Source organism: Oncorhynchus mykiss, chromosome 4 (genome assembly GCF_057628025.1).
Source record: "Oncorhynchus mykiss isolate SJ-2025 chromosome 4, ASM5762802v1, whole genome shotgun sequence".
Taxonomy (NCBI): Eukaryota; Metazoa; Chordata; class Actinopteri; order Salmoniformes; family Salmonidae; genus Oncorhynchus; species Oncorhynchus mykiss.
The window spans coordinates 45,406,680-45,425,150 of record NC_143025.1 but is presented as its reverse complement, the minus strand read 5'-3'; the positions used below and the strand labels follow the sequence as shown (position 1 = coordinate 45,425,150).

Genomic DNA, 18,471 nt, shown 5'->3' with positions numbered 1-18,471 from the left:
TGTTTACAATATAACTCCTCTGTCAAGCTGAAGGTGTTTTTGGAACTGACGTCTTTTTTTTAAATAGTTTTTTTTATTTCATAATTCACCTTGAAAAGTGATTGCCATTAAATGTCTCTTATTAGAGGGCTCTTTTTTGCAAATGAATGTATCAGAGACCATCTTTGAATGCACAGTTGGATTTATTACAATTTGAGTGGTCAATAATGTTGTAGGTTACATCTCAGTGATGTGAAATTACATATTTTCTGTTATAAAAGTTACAGTATCTGCTCCACCACAGCACTACATGCACTGCTCAGAGCAGCGACAGGCCACATGGGCTTCTGCCTTCTCCATCAGGTCCACACTCTTCTCATAGATGCTGCTCAGACCTTCAGAGCGGTTCAGGTTGGAATCTGTAATAGGAAAGAAAGTAAGATATTAGGAACTGCAGATCAGTATTTATTGGATACATCAGAACAGTATGGTGTCTTCAGTAAAACAGTTGTCCATTATAGACTCACCGACGGGCAGGCAGTGGAAACCGATGGTGATGGGGGTGGTCCTCACTGGGAGGCATCCAGGCAGACAGCGCAGCACAGGCTCAACAGAGTAGCATTTGGACTCCCTGTCATCAACAATCACCTGCTTCTCCAGCTTCACAGACTCGAGCTTCATGAGACATTCTGACATAGAGAGGTACAGCAATAATATGTTAACTAAATGAACTGACATTTGTAATGCAGCATAAGTGGTAGGCTAAGACTTACCAGACGCATCGCGGCAGCTATCAGAAGGAAGCACCCAGGAATGGGCAAAGCTGACTGAGCTCTTGGTCAGGCGGCCACTGGGTGTACGGTACTCCTGTCTGTTTTCGCCATCAGCCTTTCCACAGAGTCCACAGGTCTGTCCCTTCATCCAGTCCACAACTTTAATCTGAGTGCCAAAATCACACAACAACTTAGAACAACTTTAGCTTATATTTTGGTAGCCTTTTAAACAAGTAATATGCTATTCATAAATTTAATGATACAGTATTATTGATATTATGACATAAGATTCCAATCACCTTCCATGAGTTGCTATCAAAGTAGACTTCTTGGAGACCATGGCTTGGGGCATAGAGAGACACGCCTTTACCCTTCCGATCGATCTTGATAGAACCTTAGGCAAGAAAATAAACAATGTTGTAGTTTATGGATGAGGCCATTTTCTATTATCTTATTACTGCAGTACATTAGATTATTCTAGTTATTGTGATGTTGATAAATAAGGTTGAAGGTGCATGAGAAACCTGAGGGGTCCTTGTATGGGAGGTTGTCGTTGGAAATTTCCATTTCATTGACCTTCACTATCACACCATGGTCTTCAGTGTACAGGTCAACATCGCTGGAAGTGTCAAAGATAACATTTCATACATTGTTATTGATGGAACTAAGAAATATATTTCTGTCAAAAGCAATTGTTTTCTAAAACAATACTCACATGTCAGAGATTTTCACATTGATGTGGTTTTGTTCAGATGCATGATCCTTCTTCAGCAGAACCATGAATTTGAGCTCTGTGGTGCAATCCTGAGCCAAAACTTGGTAGCAGGAGAGAGGCATGTTGATCTTGTACTTCTTGTTGTTAAATGTTGTCAATGTGTCTCTGACCATGCTACATTTAACTGGAAAACAATAGTGTTAATTTATACCTTCCTTGCCTTTTTTAACGTTGTACTGTGACATTGTTTTGTTTTTTAGTTTTTTTATTGTTTCTGCTTACCTGCGTTGACTTCAGAAAACAAGTAGTGGATTTTGTTAACAATGTTGTCATCAAAGGGAGAAAGATCAGTCATAGACTCAAATGGCAGAGAACAGGGGAGGTTCACACCCAGTTTATACAGTGTCATCTGTGATTTAGATACACAAATCCTCATCAGAAACAGTCAACCAAGAAGAGAAGTCTGGAGAAATAAAACAGCAGAAGATGCTATTGTGGGAAAAACAATGTTCCTCACCTTGGGTGTTTTCAGAATGACATCCAGGGTCCTTTCAGATGTGGCAACCACAGTGAATTGAATCTGTTTCTCATTATTTTTGTCTTTTTGCATTGGAACCAAGTCAGCCAGGTAATATGGGATGTACCCAGGGATGAATTCAGACACGCTAGAAGAGAAAAGGTTACACAAATCAGAAGTTGTTCTTGATTTTTTCTGTAACATTATTCAGCTATCACTAGTAAATAACAAATGAGTAACCGTACATCCTAACATAGCGCCAAACAGCCTTGGGAACCTTGGGGAGTTTGTCCCAAGACAACCTCAGACGAACTGCAGGGCTTGGACCAACAAGACCAGTCTCAGCAGTGATAAAGGTGTTATAATCCTTGCACTCTGCCCCCCAAGCAATCTTGGCCTAATTAGGAGAACAAAATAAAGTGTACATTTTTTTAGTATACATTAGTTGTTATTGCTACCCACGGTACAAGCTAAACATTAAAAAAATGATCAGAAAACTTATATTGTAGCACCATTTTACAAGATATTTGATCTTACAGTGACTTTGTGTTTGCTGAGCAGAACACCATCAGCACACAGTTTCCAGTTGTCGTTCTCATCAAGGGCAGCCATAATGATCTGCAGTCTGGAAGTAGCTTTGTTCAAGTAAGCAGTAACCTGGTATCCCTCTATCTTATGGTCAGCTCTCACTAAACGGAAGAGGATGATCACCATAGGGGCAAGTTTATTGCCAAGGAATTTGTCCTGAGAAGAGAAACACATTTTAAATCTTAATTCATCTCTGCGCTCTCTCCCAATGGCACACAATGAAAGAGATGATAATCTTGACTCAAGTTATGATGGTGAAGTGTCACCTGCTTGTAGATGGCATGGAAGCTAGAGGCACTGCTCTTGCTTCTGGAGATGACATTGGAGGTGGATTGAGAGTCCTGCAAACAAACAGCAAAACCCAGGGTATTTACGGAAACACTTTTATACAAACATTTATTTTTGTCAACCATATCGTAGATGAAAATTCCTCAATATTGTACCTTGTGATTCTTTTTGAATTTGCGGTCGTTGGGGTTGTAAGGCTGGTCGGGGCCGTCACGCTATTTGGGTAGAAATACCAATACATTTAATAAATTCTCTTCACATTTTTAACATCTATGTATGTTTGCAACAAGTCTGTGCCTTGTTTGTCAACTCCATAAATATCTGACACAAAGAGTTTGGTGACAAACAGTAGCCTTACCTTGGAGATGCGAGAGCTGGAGGAGCTGGAAGAGCTGCTGCTCTCTGATTTTCTGGATCTAGAGCGGGAACTACTAGAGCGAGAGCTGCTGGAACTAGAGCTGCTGGAACTAGAGGAAGCTCTGGTGCCGTTCTTCAGATCAGGCAGCAGAATTTTCTTGAGCTTCAACAGTACAGTTTTTCCCTCGGGAGCTTCCTCCTCTTCGTTCATGGTGATGACTTTGATAATCTTTTCTGCAGCCTTGGGTCCAACTTGCACTTCAAACTCCAGCCTCTCGATGGCGGGTTCAGATGCTGCTAAAAATGGAATGCATTACAAATAGCTAAACAAATTGTTGCAAGTATATGCTGAACTTGGCTTATTACCAAATGAATGCTTACATGGTTTCACAGAAATAAGGACTGAATGCTTTCCAATCATGTTGTAGAAAAGAGTGTTTCTGATGAAGGCAGCACTCTCTGAGGTAAATTCAAAGCATGCTTTGACTCCAAGCCTTTCGACACAGATTGTCTCCTCAAGATGGACTACAATTGCCTTAATGATGGGCTTGAAGTTGGATGGCAAATCAGAATAGAGGATCTCGGAAGATCTTGACTGAAAAAATGATATAAATTCACAAAATGTATCAAATGTCTGGGGTCTGTGGTTAATCATTTCTGATTGGCAATGCTTATGTGGATTTAGTTTTGAACAAGTATTTCATACAAACTCACCAAACTTCCAGCAAAAGAGGCAGCAGAATCTGCAATCATAGATGTTAACTTATCCCTGGACTGCTGTGTGCTTCTTGCTACTCCTTGGGCAGGAATCAAGGGAGTTATTCTCTCGGCTGGGACATCCTCCACATTTCTTGCCACAGCAAAGGTCTCAATGCTGTTTGAAGGAACATAGATCTCAAGAAAACTGTAGGTCGGCAGCCGTGTTAAAAAAATATGAACTTAATTTAAACAGCTATTACATCCTCTTTTCTGACCAAGAAAAAGATTGCCCTTACTGTGCGGCAGCAATATGCTCAGGAGGGGAAACAGGGAAAGCTTCAAACTTGAAGTTGCCATTAGCGATGTCAAGCTGTGCTGCAAATTTTGCAGGGACAATTGTGCGGACCTTAGCTCTTGCCATAATAGCAGCCTGGATGAATGCAGTGTTCACTCCCATCACAGCAAATGTATGCATGACAATGCTACAGGAAGAGGAGACATTTGTTAAATTTACCAAGATTTGTGGTATTAATGATGTCATCAGAAAATATTGGTCTTACTTACCTTGGTCTAACTTCGGCGTGTAGCTCAATGTTTGTTTTCAATAGCTGGGCAGCATGGAAGGTTTCAGGCAGAGCAGGTGTCAGAGTGGCACGGACTAAGAACATAAAGATAAAAGCACATTCATATGGGAGATCAGAGATCTAGCAAAGAACTACTAATTACTAAGCAAGAACTATTATGATATAGTTACCATTGACGTATGCTTTAGCGACAGCAGCAGTGTAGTAACTGAGCTCCATGGGCAAACCAACAGCGGTGGGGAAGATGCGACGCACCTCTGCAGCCAGCAGGGGCTTAACATACTGGAAAGTTGCTCCAGCCAACAGTGCCTTCAAGGCATTTCTTCCCAAAGCGTGTGCAGAAGGACTGTTGGCAAGCTGTGGGATATTATTAGGTTTAGCTGTTTTGTCCCTCAACTGTGAATGTTTTATGAATACTTTTGGAGACTATTAAGTTATATCATCTGTTGTACCTGAAGTGCCTGATCGATGATGGACTTGTCGATGTTGGCAAAGGCAATTTCCTGACCAAAGAACTTCACATATATGGAGGCTAGGGGCTTGCTTGTGGCTAGGGACCTCCAGTCAGACAGCTGTGGATAGATGAGTAAAGCAAACCTGATTGATCAATTTCATTTAAAAAATCCACAGGGATTGAAGCAATTTAAGATAAATGTGTAACGTAGTGGTCGTTGATACTTACAGCCTTAATGACACGCCTCATCTTGGTGATCCTGTCAGCATTTTCAGGAGCTGGGGGTAATTTCAGAAGAGCCTCCTGGATTCCCTCAGTTCTCACTCCAACCTAAGGGTCAAACATTAAGCTTGGACAGTTAAAAAGTGTTTTAAATGTTCTCAATCATTATCATTTCAAGGTACTTTGAAAAAACGCCTTTACCTCAAGAACATCAGCAGCTGCTCCAGCAAAGTAGGTGCGAGCTTTGGCCACGACAGTTCTGGGGAAAAGGGTGGCAGCATCGTTGATGTAGAAAGCACTGGCAGCAGCACCAATCCTCAGGGGATCTTTAAGATGGGGAAAAATTACTGTTAATGAATGACTTTGTTGATGTTTAGTGAATGATGCTAATGGAACAGTCGTTGCAAGCCAAGGAAGATAAGAGGAGGACCTTACTGGAATAGGCATCCAGGTGGATGGCTTGACTGAAGTGGCAGCTCAATCTTCTAAATTTGTTGCTGAGCATCTTGACAGCAACATTGCAGGCAGCAGCACTAAAATGAAGGAATAGCAACTATGTTATTACATCTGATTCCATAGATATTGAGAGAGATGTAATGACATGTAAAGGTGAAAGAGCGCTCTTACACTGAGGCAAAGTCAGGGGCGGTGCTCCTGGTCAGGGACATCATGTGAGAGTAGGTGAAGCTAGCCACCTGCATATTTTTCTCTGTTTTCAGAATGCTAGCTAAAGTAATCACCAGGCCCATTGGGGGCTTTGTCTCAAACAGAACAATGCAGGCAAGCATGCGGAGCTCTGGGTGGAGAGCCTTGTCCATGAACAACTGCACAGCAACTTCCTGGACCTATTTCACAACAATAATGCAGAGATTTGAATGGACTTCGCCAATGAGAATCATGATGTTGTCATTTGCAATTTAATGGAGGGACTGTACTCACCATTCTAGGCTCCCTCTTAGCAATGTTCCTCAGGGCCAAAACTGCATCAGCCTGGACTCTCAGGGGCAGAGCAGCAGCTGCAGTTCCAAACACGGGCAGGAGCTTTGTGATTGGTTTAATGCTAGCAGGATGGCCAGCATTACCCAGAGCTTTAAGAACCATGGAGAGTTCCTCAAATTTGCTATTAGCAACAGCCTGAACAGCAAGTTCGTGGATGGGCTGTGGGAAGACATGTACAGTAGATATGTTTGAATAACCTCAATCAGTAGATCATCATATACATGAGATGACATCTACCTCTTTGAAGAGTATCCCAATAGCACTGATTTTGCTGATAAATCTTTTTTTGAGGGAAAATATACTTGATACGATTGTGATATGTTGCTATCTCACCTAGCTATCGTAAGAGCATCTATCTGTTAAGTGACTCAAATGTAAATGATTATAGGAAAATACATCCAGTTTACCTTCACAAGTTCAGCGGGGCAGTTGGGATGTTCAACACAGTATTTGGAAACCATGGTACCATAACCAAGCATGGTGAGCTCACGTAGAACTGGGTGTGTCTGAATCTTGTGGTTGAAAGCCAGGCTCTGGTGGTGAAAAATGTATTGTTTTGAGTCATCTTTATATAATTTCTTACAAAATGTTGAAGAGATAGGACAGTGTAGAAGGAGTAAAGTGGGTCCAGGATTCTCAACCAGACGGCCGTGAGCACATATGTGACCAGCTTCAAAAAGCTAAGCGTATGTCGCACATCACTACTTCACAGGAGATGCATTTGCAGTTTATTCTTTCAGAAATGCCTCCTGGAACATGTGAACTGTCATGTGCCTTCATAACAAACTTGTATGCCATCTGTAAATATGAATACAATTGTTAAATTAGGAGCCTAGTTGGTTTAGCCATGGAAAAATACCTTCCCGCTAGCCATGATTGGCTGAGATAATGAATGGGCTAATGAATGGGCTGGACATGCCGAGAGATGAGTTTGTGTTGGTCTGCTATGTAGCACGCTTCTGTCTATAACATGAGCTGCTCGGTATATGTCAATAATCCTTGCTACAGTGGCTTTTTTGAAAGATATAATGCTAGCCATGGAGATCTGCAAATGTGTTGCCACTGCGCTCAACAACATTGTTGCCCAGAATTTATTAGGTGCTATCGACAAAGATTAGTGGGAAAAAGTTGTGATGGACTACTTTCTGCACACGATCAGTGTGAACCGAAGTGACTTGACACAACAACGGGCCCAACAAGCTGTAGCTTGCTACAAACCAAACAGAAAAGACACACTGCCATGAAATGTTCATCCATGTATACTGGTAAGAGTGTAGCTACATTCTCAGATATTACAAGTTTCAAATTTAGTCAGAAAGTCATTTTCATTGCAAGTTCAAGCGTACTGTTAGCTAGCAAGCAAATGTTAGCTTGCTGGCTTGCTAGCTAACGGCACGTGTATGATCTCTGTAGTAATATTATTTGTATCTCAGAAAGCCACTTGTAATTGCTGATTATGGCCATCGATTGTATTTCATGAACATGTGTACATGTCCAGTTAATAGTAACCATCCACTTAGCTACATGTGGCTGGGGGTGGTTATATCATTTATGTCACATGACCCATCAGTTTTGGACAAGTGTCTGGGTAAGCATAATGCATAATTATCAAATAATTATAAAATATTTTTATCCGGACACTTTCAAAGTCAGATTAGGATATAGGCCAAGGACTAGATAAAGTGCATTTTTAACTGTAGTTTTCCCTATTTTAGGCTACTACTTTCACCACTTTTAGTCTTGAAATCTTTGGTTGTTTACTACACTACCTTACTCACTCTGTTTAGCTCATGGTCTCACATGTGAATCCTTAAAGAGATGGGTGGGGCTAGGACTTTAGAGGGTGTGAACGATGCCGAATAGGTTTAAACGCAGAAGCTCTCCAGTAGGTGTAGGAAAAAATTCAAGGGACATTTTCTCAAAAGTGAGGTTACAAGTTGACCAACTTTCAAAGCAGAATTACTTTCGCATTGTTCCTCAACTGTGGTGTATGATATACCGTTTTGTAGATCTGAGTCCCTACTTTAAATTTAAAAAACACCAAATGTTGCTACATAAAACTGAATCGAGGCTCTGGGTCACATATGTGTTGAAGGTAATGGTGTTAACCACTAGACCACCTCATGCTACAATTTTTAGTCATCTTAATGAGGAAATCTATAAGAATGCTTAAACATCATTTAAAGGTTTACTTACTTCAACAAGCTTGACAGTCTCCAGATCAGCAGCCACCATATGCACAGCGGCAACCAGAGCCTGAGCAGCCTCAAAAATAGTGATGTCACCAGCCAAAAACTTCTCCTTGATGAATCTCACAGCCACTGAACTTCCGATAGAGGGGACAGCATCCAGGATCCAGTGTCTGAAAAAAAGTTTTTCTGTCATTGGGTCTTTGTTTGAGCAATTGAGCAAGAATTGTTTTTACCTGTAAGCTGGTTTGGCCTTGAACTCAGCCCAGATGGCATTAATAGTCTCAGAGCTTGCCATGCGCAGGAGCTGAATAAACTGCAGAAACTTAAGAGGAGCATCTTCATGGACCGGTGCCGTGTTGTATGTGACCAGATGATTCAGGATCTTCACAGCCTAAACAATTATAATGAAGTGCTTGTATTAAACCTTTGTTATCTTTGGCTTTACATATTGTCAGGATTATGTATCAAATAATAGATAGAGTCATTGAGTCACTGTACCTGAGCACGTGCGTTGCTGATCTTAAGGAGCTGAATGGGCATCTGGAGAATCTCAGTGGCAAACTCATACCGGATGGATCCACGGTGAACATAGTTATTATCGGGGACAATAATTGGATCCTTCTTGATCTCAACGAAAGTCAACATTTGTCTGTGAAAGGTAGTTCATGGGAAACTTTTAAACCTATAAGCTTAATAAAATGAAAATGTTTTCCTTTTGTACCACAAATCAGTCAACATACTTTGCTTCCATTTGGGCAGCTCCTGACATCTCATTGAATGGTGTGAACTGATGGAGCTCAGTAACAGTGGCCTCCAAGATCAGAGCACCATTGTCAGCGGGCTTCATGAGGTAGTTGTAAGTGGCAGCTCCCATCAGGGCCTCCCCTCTCTGTTTAGACAAAACACAGAGTTGTATTGTCATGTGAAGTGTTTCTGGTTATGTTTTTCCAACCCCCAAAATAGATACTTATGCTCATACCTGCCGGCACTCTACACACTTCTCTGTGTAAGCCAGACCAAAGTCCTTCATGATTCTCTGCTGACAGTTATTGAGATCCTTGCTCTTGGTCAAATGGATGCGCTCTGCCTTGGCATCTTCCCTGATCACATAGTGGGTCTTGCACACTCCCTGAGCTCCAGCCTAACACAAAAGAGAGCATGAATGAGGAACTCAAACATTGCTTACTGAAACATGTCTTGCATCTACATATGAACATATATACAAGTTTTACCTCCTGCAACTCATAGACGTTTTGTGTCTTCTTGATGTTGAGCTGAAGAATGTTCAGGATACCTCTATGGACATTCAGCACTGTTTCAGAGACAGCAGTGGGGGCAAGTACCTTACCCACAACACCCTTGGCATACTCAAACTTGATGGGAATCGAGAACTGAGCAGCCAGGGCTGAAGTGAGTTTTGCAGCTGGGACGAAAGGATCTTTGGGCCACACACCACTGTACTCAAAGATCTCAGGGTTCACAAGCTACAAGAAGATATCAATTGATGTATTAGTCAATGTAATGGACATCACATTAAGATATTGTTTGTGTGGGAACTTCATGTATAATAAATACCTTCAGCAAGTAGGTATTCTCTGCAACTGCACTGATAAGAACTTTGCTGATTACTTTTACTCCAGCTCTAGCCAGACCCTCCTCTGGCAGACCACCCAGGAGCAGTGCCTCATACTTGTACACATAGGTCTTACTGGCAGCAAAATCAGGGGCTGTAATAACAATCAAAACATATTTGATGATCTTGTGATCTGAGAACTGGTTTTACTTAATTTATTCAACTCGAAAAAAATGCAGAAGTGAAACTACCTAATAAACATAAGTAAAAATCCATAAAAATAATATGTACTTACCAAAGTTAACAGATTGACTCGCTACAAGATAAAACAAAAATTATTGTCACAATATGTTACTGAATGTTTTTCAAAAAATGTCATAGATACAGAATTGTACATTTCTATATTTACATAACTTAGTTATATTTACATGAAGTTAGTTATAATATCTGCACTAGAATAAGACAGAAAAACTGTACTTACCCACAAGGGCTAGAGTCAGTGCAAGTACTACTGCTCTCATGGCCAGTGTGATGTGAGGAACAACAGTCCCAGAACGCCTTTTAAAGAAATGTTCTGTCGACAAAACAATCGTAACAAAATATATAATTAACTAATGTTACATAAGTTGAGATCAGTATGTGCTCATAATAAAGCCTGTTGAGTGGGTTATCACTAGTTCTGAGGTGGCCACATACACCCATAGGTTAGGTTAACCTGCCCCACTGCCATTTAGCCCTTTACAGATCAATGTCCATCTAAGTCAGTTCTTTAATGAAAATTATCTGGAGAATCACGTGTTGTTTTATCCAACAAGTTATGTATACTACGACCTTCATTTTTCTTTAAATACTACATTAGTTATTTTTCTCTATTTATCTAACCACTAAATAAAAATGTACACAAAGGCTCTTGTACTTTAGAAGTAGAACCCAGTAGAGATAAGTAGGCAGTTGGTGCCTAAATTAATGAAGCAACACAATGCTAAATAAAATATATCGTCTAGGTTTGGATCAGTACATGTATGATCAATTCTAATTTGTTAGAGAATGTGATAAATTAGAATACTAGTAATGTCAAAACCCAACGAGTTTTGGCACTTGAACATGGATCAGCCATTGGTCCAAGCTTGTCCTCAACACTATTGAAGTCCTTGAACAAGTATTTGTAATTCAGATGAACCAACCATGTGTCAACAATGGTCAGCTTGACCTAGAGATAAGACTCTGCCATCTTGTCAGTCAATGACACTGAATATGCAGGCCTACAACAGGTTTGTTGTTCGATCCAGATGTTAAATTCGACTGAAATATTAATGTGTCAATTTAAAAAAAAAATTTGGACAGTGAGACATTTGTTGTTGTTTTTGGCTCTGTACTCCAGCAATTTTGATTTGAAATGATACTATGACGGAGGTTAAAGTGCAGACTGTCAGCTTTAATCTGAGGGTATTTTCATCCATAATGAGTAAACCGTTTAGAAATTTGAGTAAACCATTTAGAAATTACAGCACTTTTCACATACCACCCCCCAACGCATCAAACTTGACCTTCATTAGTTAGGGTTAGATTTAAAATCTATTTTCTAGAAGAGAAATTGTGGAAATGGGCAGGGTTTAGCCATAATTATGACTTTGTGGCAGCGTTAACTAGTGACGACCAGGGGGAATGATGGCAAATACTTTACTCAGTAAGGTCACTCCCATAGAATTCTATGGTCACTCCAACTAAGGCTAACTATGAATGGCTGATATCCCAGGCTGATATGTGCTGTGTTCGGGTTGACTTTACACCAAGAAACACTTACCCTCATGAAACCTCCCAACATAAGGAAATTGAAAGTGGCTTTTACTGCAACCAAGTTACATGTTCCTCAGTACACAAACCCACACACAACAACATAACAAGCCATACCGTGCAGTGCTGGGCCCAGTCAGGTCTTTGACACATTCACTCACTCCCCCGCTGAAAGATCAGCCACAAAATGTTGGCACCGTTATAACAGGTTGTGAACAAGCCCTGGTCTCCAGCATGGGAACAGAAAAGGAATACCTGGTGAGGTAGTCTTAGGTTGGACTACTCCAAATCATCTTGGCTCTGACACACACACCCAAACACAAGCTTTGGAGGTCCATCTCTCCATTTAAATATCTCCCATACCCTACAATAACCTGTGGATCATGAGAGAACCTTCATAAATTAGCAGAATATTAAAAAACGATTTATTGACACCTCATGTAGTGTCCTGTAATACTTTGTTTGAAGTGAGACACCTTCAGTCATTCATAACACATCCATAAATACCCTATCCGTCACACCCTGATCTGTTTCTCCTGTCTTTGTGCTTGTCTCCACCCCCTTCCAGGTGTCGCCCATCTTCCCCATTATCCCTGGTGCATTTATACCTGTGTTCTCTGTTTGTCTGTTACCAGTTCGTCTTGTCTCGTCAAGCCTACTAGTGGTTTTCACGTACTCCTGTTTTCACTCTAGTCCCTGTTTTCCCGGTTTTGACCATTCTGACTGCCCTGACCCTGAGCCTGCCTGCCGTTCTGTACCTCTCGGACTCTGCTTTGGATTACTGACCTCTGCCTGCCCTGGACCTGTCGTTTGCCTGCCCCCTGTTTTGTAAATAAACATTTGATATTTTGAACTCCATCTGGGTCTTATCCTGAGTCGTGATAGTACAAACTGACCATGACGGACGCAGCAGACTTGGACCAGCTCCACCACGCCTTCTCCTCCCAAGGAGCCACCATTGGAAGGCACGAGGAGTTGCTTTGTGGTCTTATGGAAGGTTTTGCATTGGATACATTGCTGGAGTAATTCCGCGGGTTGTCTGTTAGGCAGCCTACCACGAATGTAACTTCCCAGCCCCTCAGTAACCCGACTGTCAGCAGCGCGTCTCTCCCGGCCACCCCGGCTTCCTGAGAACCCTGCTTACCTCCTCTGGAACGCTTCGCTGGAAAGTCGGGAACCTGTCAGGCATTTCTCGCTCAGTATTCCCTCATCTTCTAGCTGCAGCCCTCCTCCTTTCCCTCGGACTGCTCGAAGAAAGCGTACCTCACCACGCTGATGTCCGTTGGATATATGCAGTGGATTTCCGTACATTTGTGGCTGAGAGTGCCTGGAACCCGGAATCGCTGTTCGCCACGTTCCTGCATGGATTATCGGAGGACGTTAAAGATAAGCTAGCAGCCCGGGAACTACCAACAGATCTCGACTTGCTCATCGCCTTGACCATCTGGATCGATGGGTGGCTACGGTAACGTAGGAAGGTGAGGTCAGATTTCACCTCGCCTCTGAGGCATCCCGGAAATCTCTGACGTCTCCGTTTCCTAGAGAATCCGAGGTTACCCGAGATTTCCAAAGAGTCTCCGAAGTCTGACGAATTGCCTCTTCCCGAGCCGATGCAACTAGGTAGAGCTAGATTGTCTCCAGCCGAATGTTTACGCAGGCTTAAGACGAAGAGTTGCCTGTATTTCGGGACTACTGGTCATTTCGTGTCCTCATGTCCACTAAAAGACCAGGCTCACCAGTAGGGCTGAGTACTCTGGTGGGCCATATGGAGAACTTTCCCGCTCCCCTTACTCGTACCCCTCTCCATACGATTCTGCTGGGGAACTAGTCGAAATCTCTTCGGGTACTCATCGACTCTGGGGCCGATGAGAGTTTTATGGACGTCACCTTGGCGTCTGAGCTGGGCATCCCCACTCAGCCCCTTTCCATTCCCAAGGACGTTAGAGAGCTGGATGGGCGCTCAGTAGGCAGGGTCTCCCACAATACCACTCCCATCAACCTACGAGTGTCAGGGAATCACGGCAAGGCTATCCAATTCATGCTTATTAAGTCTCCACAGGTTCCCGTGGTATTGGGATTCTCTTGGCTCCAGCGACACAATCCCCCCATCGACTGGACTGCTGGTGCCATCATGGGCTGGAGCCCATTCTGTCATGCCCGCAGCCTGCCCCGCGACGTCGTCCTGTGGGCTTGGAAGTTGCCCTGGACCTCTCCGCCATTCCCATAGAGTACCAGGACCTCCGGGAATTTGTCATTAAGGCTCGGGCCACTTTGCTTCCTGCGCATCGATTTCCTGTGCATTGACTACCGGGACCTCAATAACATCACGGTTAAGAATTGCTACCCGCTACCGCTCATTACCTCAGCCTTCGAGTTGCTCCAGGGGGCTTGCGGAACGCCTACCACCTGGTGCAGATACGGGAACGGGACGAGTGGAAGACTTCAACACGGCCAGCAGTCACTACGAATATCTGGTCATGCCATTTGGTCTAACCAACGCTCCTGCTGTGTTCCAGGCCTTGGTTAATGACATGCTCTGCGACATGTTCAACCGGTTCGTCTTCGTCTACCTCGATGATATCCTCGTTTACTCCTGCTCAGCACAAGAACATGTGATTCACATCCGACAGCGCCTCCTGGAGAACCTGCTTTTTGTGAAAGTGGAAAGTGTGAATTCCATCACTGCACCATTCCCTTCTTTGGTTACATCATCGCTGCAGGGAATGTACAGATGGATCCCGGAAAGGTGAGAGAGGTGGTGGATTGGCCCCAACCTACGTCCAGAGTGCAGCTGCAATGCTTTCTGGGTTTTGACAATTTTTTTGACGCTTTATCCGGGGCTACAGCACCCTGGCTCCCTGTCTGCACTCACCTTTCCCAAGGTTCCGTTGACATGGTCCCTAGCTGACCAGGCATTCCGGGACCTCAAGCACCGCTTCACTACAGCTCACATATTAGTTCACCCTGACCCGTCCCGTCAGGTTGTGGTGGAGGCCGACGCGTTGGATGTCAGACTGGGTGCTGTCCTGTCCCAACAGGTCCTGCCCTGGACCTCAAGCTGCATCCCTGTGCCTTCTTCTCCCATCCTGGGGAAATCCGAAACCTGAAAAAACTAAACTGAATTTGGTGTGGGGGGGGGGGGGGGGGGATTTTAAAAAGGTCCTACCAACGTTTTTTTGCTATGCATGATTGCACTTTAGAGTGTATGTCATCCTGCAGCACAGCATTTTGGGGAATGTTGAGGTCAGGTCAGATATTGGCTTTGCACCGAAGTCGGAAAGAGCTTGGGCCATCCTATAAATATTGGCTTTGCACCGAAGTCGGAAAGAGCTTGGGCCATCCTATAAATATTTTAGAGTAATATAATACAATATATACAATTTAGCAGACACTTTTTTCCAAAGTGACTTATAGTCACTTACAGTATGTATGGGTGGTCCCAGGAATAGAATCCACTATCCATTTCTTTGTGTGTTTTTTATCCTGTCATTGCAATGCTCTACCAAGATGCATGACAAGGTTATACATGTTTGAACCCTCAATTTAGTATGATTTATAAAGCCTTAATCAAGTGGTGCTTATTCCACCCTTTATAAAACACAAGCTTATGTCACATTTGACATGGGTGGTTATGTCACATACCACATGTATGAACCCTTTATAGAGCATGACATACAGCCCTCTAACCACAGACTCACACATACACACGGACACACACACGGACACACAAACACATGCATATTGACACCACACCCACACATCACTCACACTCTTCCCGTACACTGCTGCTACTCTCTGTTTAATATCTATATTATCTATTATCTATGCATATCTATGTCACTTTACCCCTACCTACATGTACATATTACCTCAATTACCGACTAACCCGTACCCCTGCACATTGACTCGGTACCTCATTATTATTATTTTTATTATGTTACAATATGTCCTTTAGCAAATATTTCTTACTAAGTTTTTTAGATCTCTGCATTGTTGGTTAAGGGCTCAAAAGTAAGCATTTCATGGGAAGGTCTACCTACACCTGTTGTATTCAGCTTATGCAATTTGATTTGATATTCTGAACACATTCTCTCAATATATTCAATTGAGTATGTCAACAAAATTCAAAATATCTCGAACAGTCGCCCAAGCATGAGTTTTCTTTATGTGCGTGATGTCAGAATGCACTCACTTTTCCTAAATGTGATTGTTACGCAACAGGAAAGTTGCCACGCTGCCCTCAAATCAAAGCATGCTGCTTGCTAATTATCTGTTTCAACTGGTAAATTTCAAATTATTTTCTAACAAGTTTATTTTCTAACAACAGTTTGAATTGAGGTGTGTTCCGCCTCCTAATTAATTCCAGATAAGAAGTAACCCATTTCACTGTTGCAGACCATTTATGTTTGAGGCTTTACTGAGAATGACAAACTTTTCTCTTTGAGGAGAGCCCAAGCACTTCCCTAGTGTTTCCCCAGGTCAAGTATGAAGACATTGCGCATCTCTAGTCAGAACAGGCCTTGCACAAACATTTTCCGCTTTCATTGTTGTTTTCCTTACAAATAATAACATTGGACATTTCTGGGTTCCTATCAAAGTAAATGCCTTATTTGTGTGTTGTTGTTTCTACTGTCATCATAAGGAATTCAGTTGCTGTTATCTTAGCTGCCATGCATCTCTTTTCTAAGCAGTATTACATTCCTCCCTTGTGCTCACTAGAGATGTGATACATTGTAAACAAGTCTAGGAGTTAGGTCGCTAACTTATGTTTAGTTTTTTGTCAGCACAACCTGTTGTTTAGAATGGTTTATGGAATGAGTTTGGCTGTGGATGTGTTCCATGTGATGTTTGGATAATGAAGTTCACATTTGTCTTTTACAGTAAAATAGAGTTGTGAAGATCTTTATTTCCCATCAGTACAAAATATTGTTTAGATGCTTTTCAGACAACAATGCTGTTTAGACGTATTTGTCGCATCATACGTTCTGTTGCTACTGTTACAATCACATATTTGCGGTGGTATGCTGCAGAGACCACTCAGCAATGATCATAAATATGTGATCGTGCGCATCAAAGGTTTAAAACTCATAGTGGCTGTCGACAGCCTTTCTTTAAATTACTTACAGTGACTGCGAACGGTGTTGTTTTTCTAACAATAATATCTGTGTCAAAATGAACTTGCAAACAACCTGTTGCGGTATTTGTGTGTCTGTTGTCATAAGCCAGAAAGCGTAAACAGTGTGTGCTGTCAGTTGACTTTTCAAAGTTCATTACTCAAAATGACAGCGCCGAAGCGGACATGACTTTTCATTGTGAAAGAGGCTGTAACTATGTTGGTTGGTGATACCGATTCGGACACATCCTTGCACTTTGAAAAGCAATGAGGTCGAGTTGAGTGAAATAAGTTAACAGCAGATATATGATATGTGTTTTGTCGTTGTTTGATGCTGTGAAATTTGGAGAATAGCTCTGAGATTAGCACATCCTGTCAAGATCATTTGGTTGGTACAGGCGAGCACTTCAGGAATGGAGCTCAAATTATTGTGCTCTGTCTCATGGAAATAGCTGCAGTGTTTGGCTGTATATAGTCAGCTATAGCTGGTAGTTGGTTGTTTTGTCCTGTTTCTACCGATGTAATTCAAATAGAAAGGTACCAAGCTGTTTTCTATAGCTAGCTAGTTAGTCTGTCAGGCAAGAAAAGTTGTGTGTAGTGGTAAAATTGGGCTGCGCTCACATAGCGTCACAAAGCTCGCCAGCCAGCCATCTAATTAGCCACCGAAATGAAGGTTAGAGTCATTTGGGTTTAGGTTATAATTTGTAATGTATGCTGAGTACGGATATTCGTAGGCTATACATTGCCTTGTTTTCCTATTCTTTGACAGCTTAGCTGTCATGTTAAAATCAAATCAAAAGTTATCTTTCACATGCGCTGAATTACAACAGGTGTAGGTAGACCTTACCATGAAATGCTTACTTAAAAGCCCTTAACCAACAATGTAGTTTTAAGAAAATAGAGTTAAGAAAATATTTACTGAATAAATTAAATAATTGTTTTCTTTAAGTAACACAATAAAATAACAAGAACAAGGCTATATACAGTGGGTACCGATACTGAGTCATTGTGCGGGGGTACAGGTTAGTTGAGGTAATTTGTTCATGTAGGTACATGTAGGTCACTACCTATGCATAGACAATAAACAGTGAGTAGCCGCAGTGTAAAAACAAAGGGGGGGGGGGGGAGAGTGGAGGGAGAGAGGAAGAGGAGAGTGGATTGGAGGGAGAGGGGATTAGTGGGAGAGAGGAAGAGGAGAGTGAAGAGGAGGGAGAGGAGAGTTTTTGGGGGGATGCTCAACATTTCCATCATAAATCCGTACATTGTGTGTGGGACCCTGCAGGCGCTGGACCCTGAAGGCATTCAAATTGCAGCTTGTGCATTCACTTTGTGATATGGATATAGTTGCATGAAAAGTGGAGCCAAGAGTTTGTCACCAGGGCATGTGGACCGAGTTGGAACTCATAATTTGAAATCAGATGAAGTTTGAAAGGCACAGGAGAGGGTGTGTGGTGTGCATCTGGAGTGAACGCAGGGCAAGGAGTAGGATATGTGTAGAAACCTCCTTTGGGTGTTCTATGTGTTCTGTGCCACTTTGCAGGATGGGGCCGTGCTTCCAAGAAGTTCCATGACATGTTGTAGGCCAAATGCAAATACTAAAGTGACTGATTTGTCCTACAAATCT

General features: G+C 42.3%; 1 protein-coding gene across 2 annotated transcripts; it reads right to left on the bottom strand.

Moving 5' to 3' along the window:
• Nucleotides 1-163: 163 nt before the first annotated feature.
• On the bottom strand, nucleotides 164-10,509 carry LOC110513710 (vitellogenin). 2 transcript variants are annotated; one of them, XM_036969074.2, is made up of 34 exons: nucleotides 10,422-10,509; nucleotides 10,236-10,256; nucleotides 9,943-10,094; nucleotides 9,600-9,851; nucleotides 9,347-9,508; nucleotides 9,108-9,256; nucleotides 8,866-9,016; nucleotides 8,601-8,758; nucleotides 8,372-8,537; nucleotides 6,583-6,708; nucleotides 6,116-6,334; nucleotides 5,804-6,021; nucleotides 5,612-5,709; nucleotides 5,378-5,502; nucleotides 5,183-5,284; nucleotides 4,953-5,072; nucleotides 4,671-4,857; nucleotides 4,481-4,574; nucleotides 4,213-4,398; nucleotides 3,932-4,091; nucleotides 3,599-3,812; nucleotides 3,219-3,514; nucleotides 3,016-3,075; nucleotides 2,839-2,913; nucleotides 2,522-2,728; nucleotides 2,230-2,381; nucleotides 1,985-2,132; nucleotides 1,750-1,876; nucleotides 1,468-1,651; nucleotides 1,277-1,371; nucleotides 1,052-1,146; nucleotides 753-918; nucleotides 507-668; nucleotides 164-398 (listed from the first exon to the last, which is right to left on the bottom strand). In XM_036969074.2, the coding sequence occupies exons 1-34, from the start codon at nucleotides 10,459-10,461 to the stop codon at nucleotides 286-288; spliced, it is 4,980 nt and encodes a 1,659-aa protein (XP_036824969.2). In that variant the 5' UTR covers nucleotides 10,462-10,509; the 3' UTR covers nucleotides 164-285. The 2 variants fall into 2 exon arrangements, with proteins under 2 accessions (XP_036824969.2, XP_036824970.2); XM_036969075.2 differs by having other exon boundaries at nucleotides 3,219-3,511.
• Nucleotides 10,510-18,471: the final 7,962 nt, after the last annotated feature.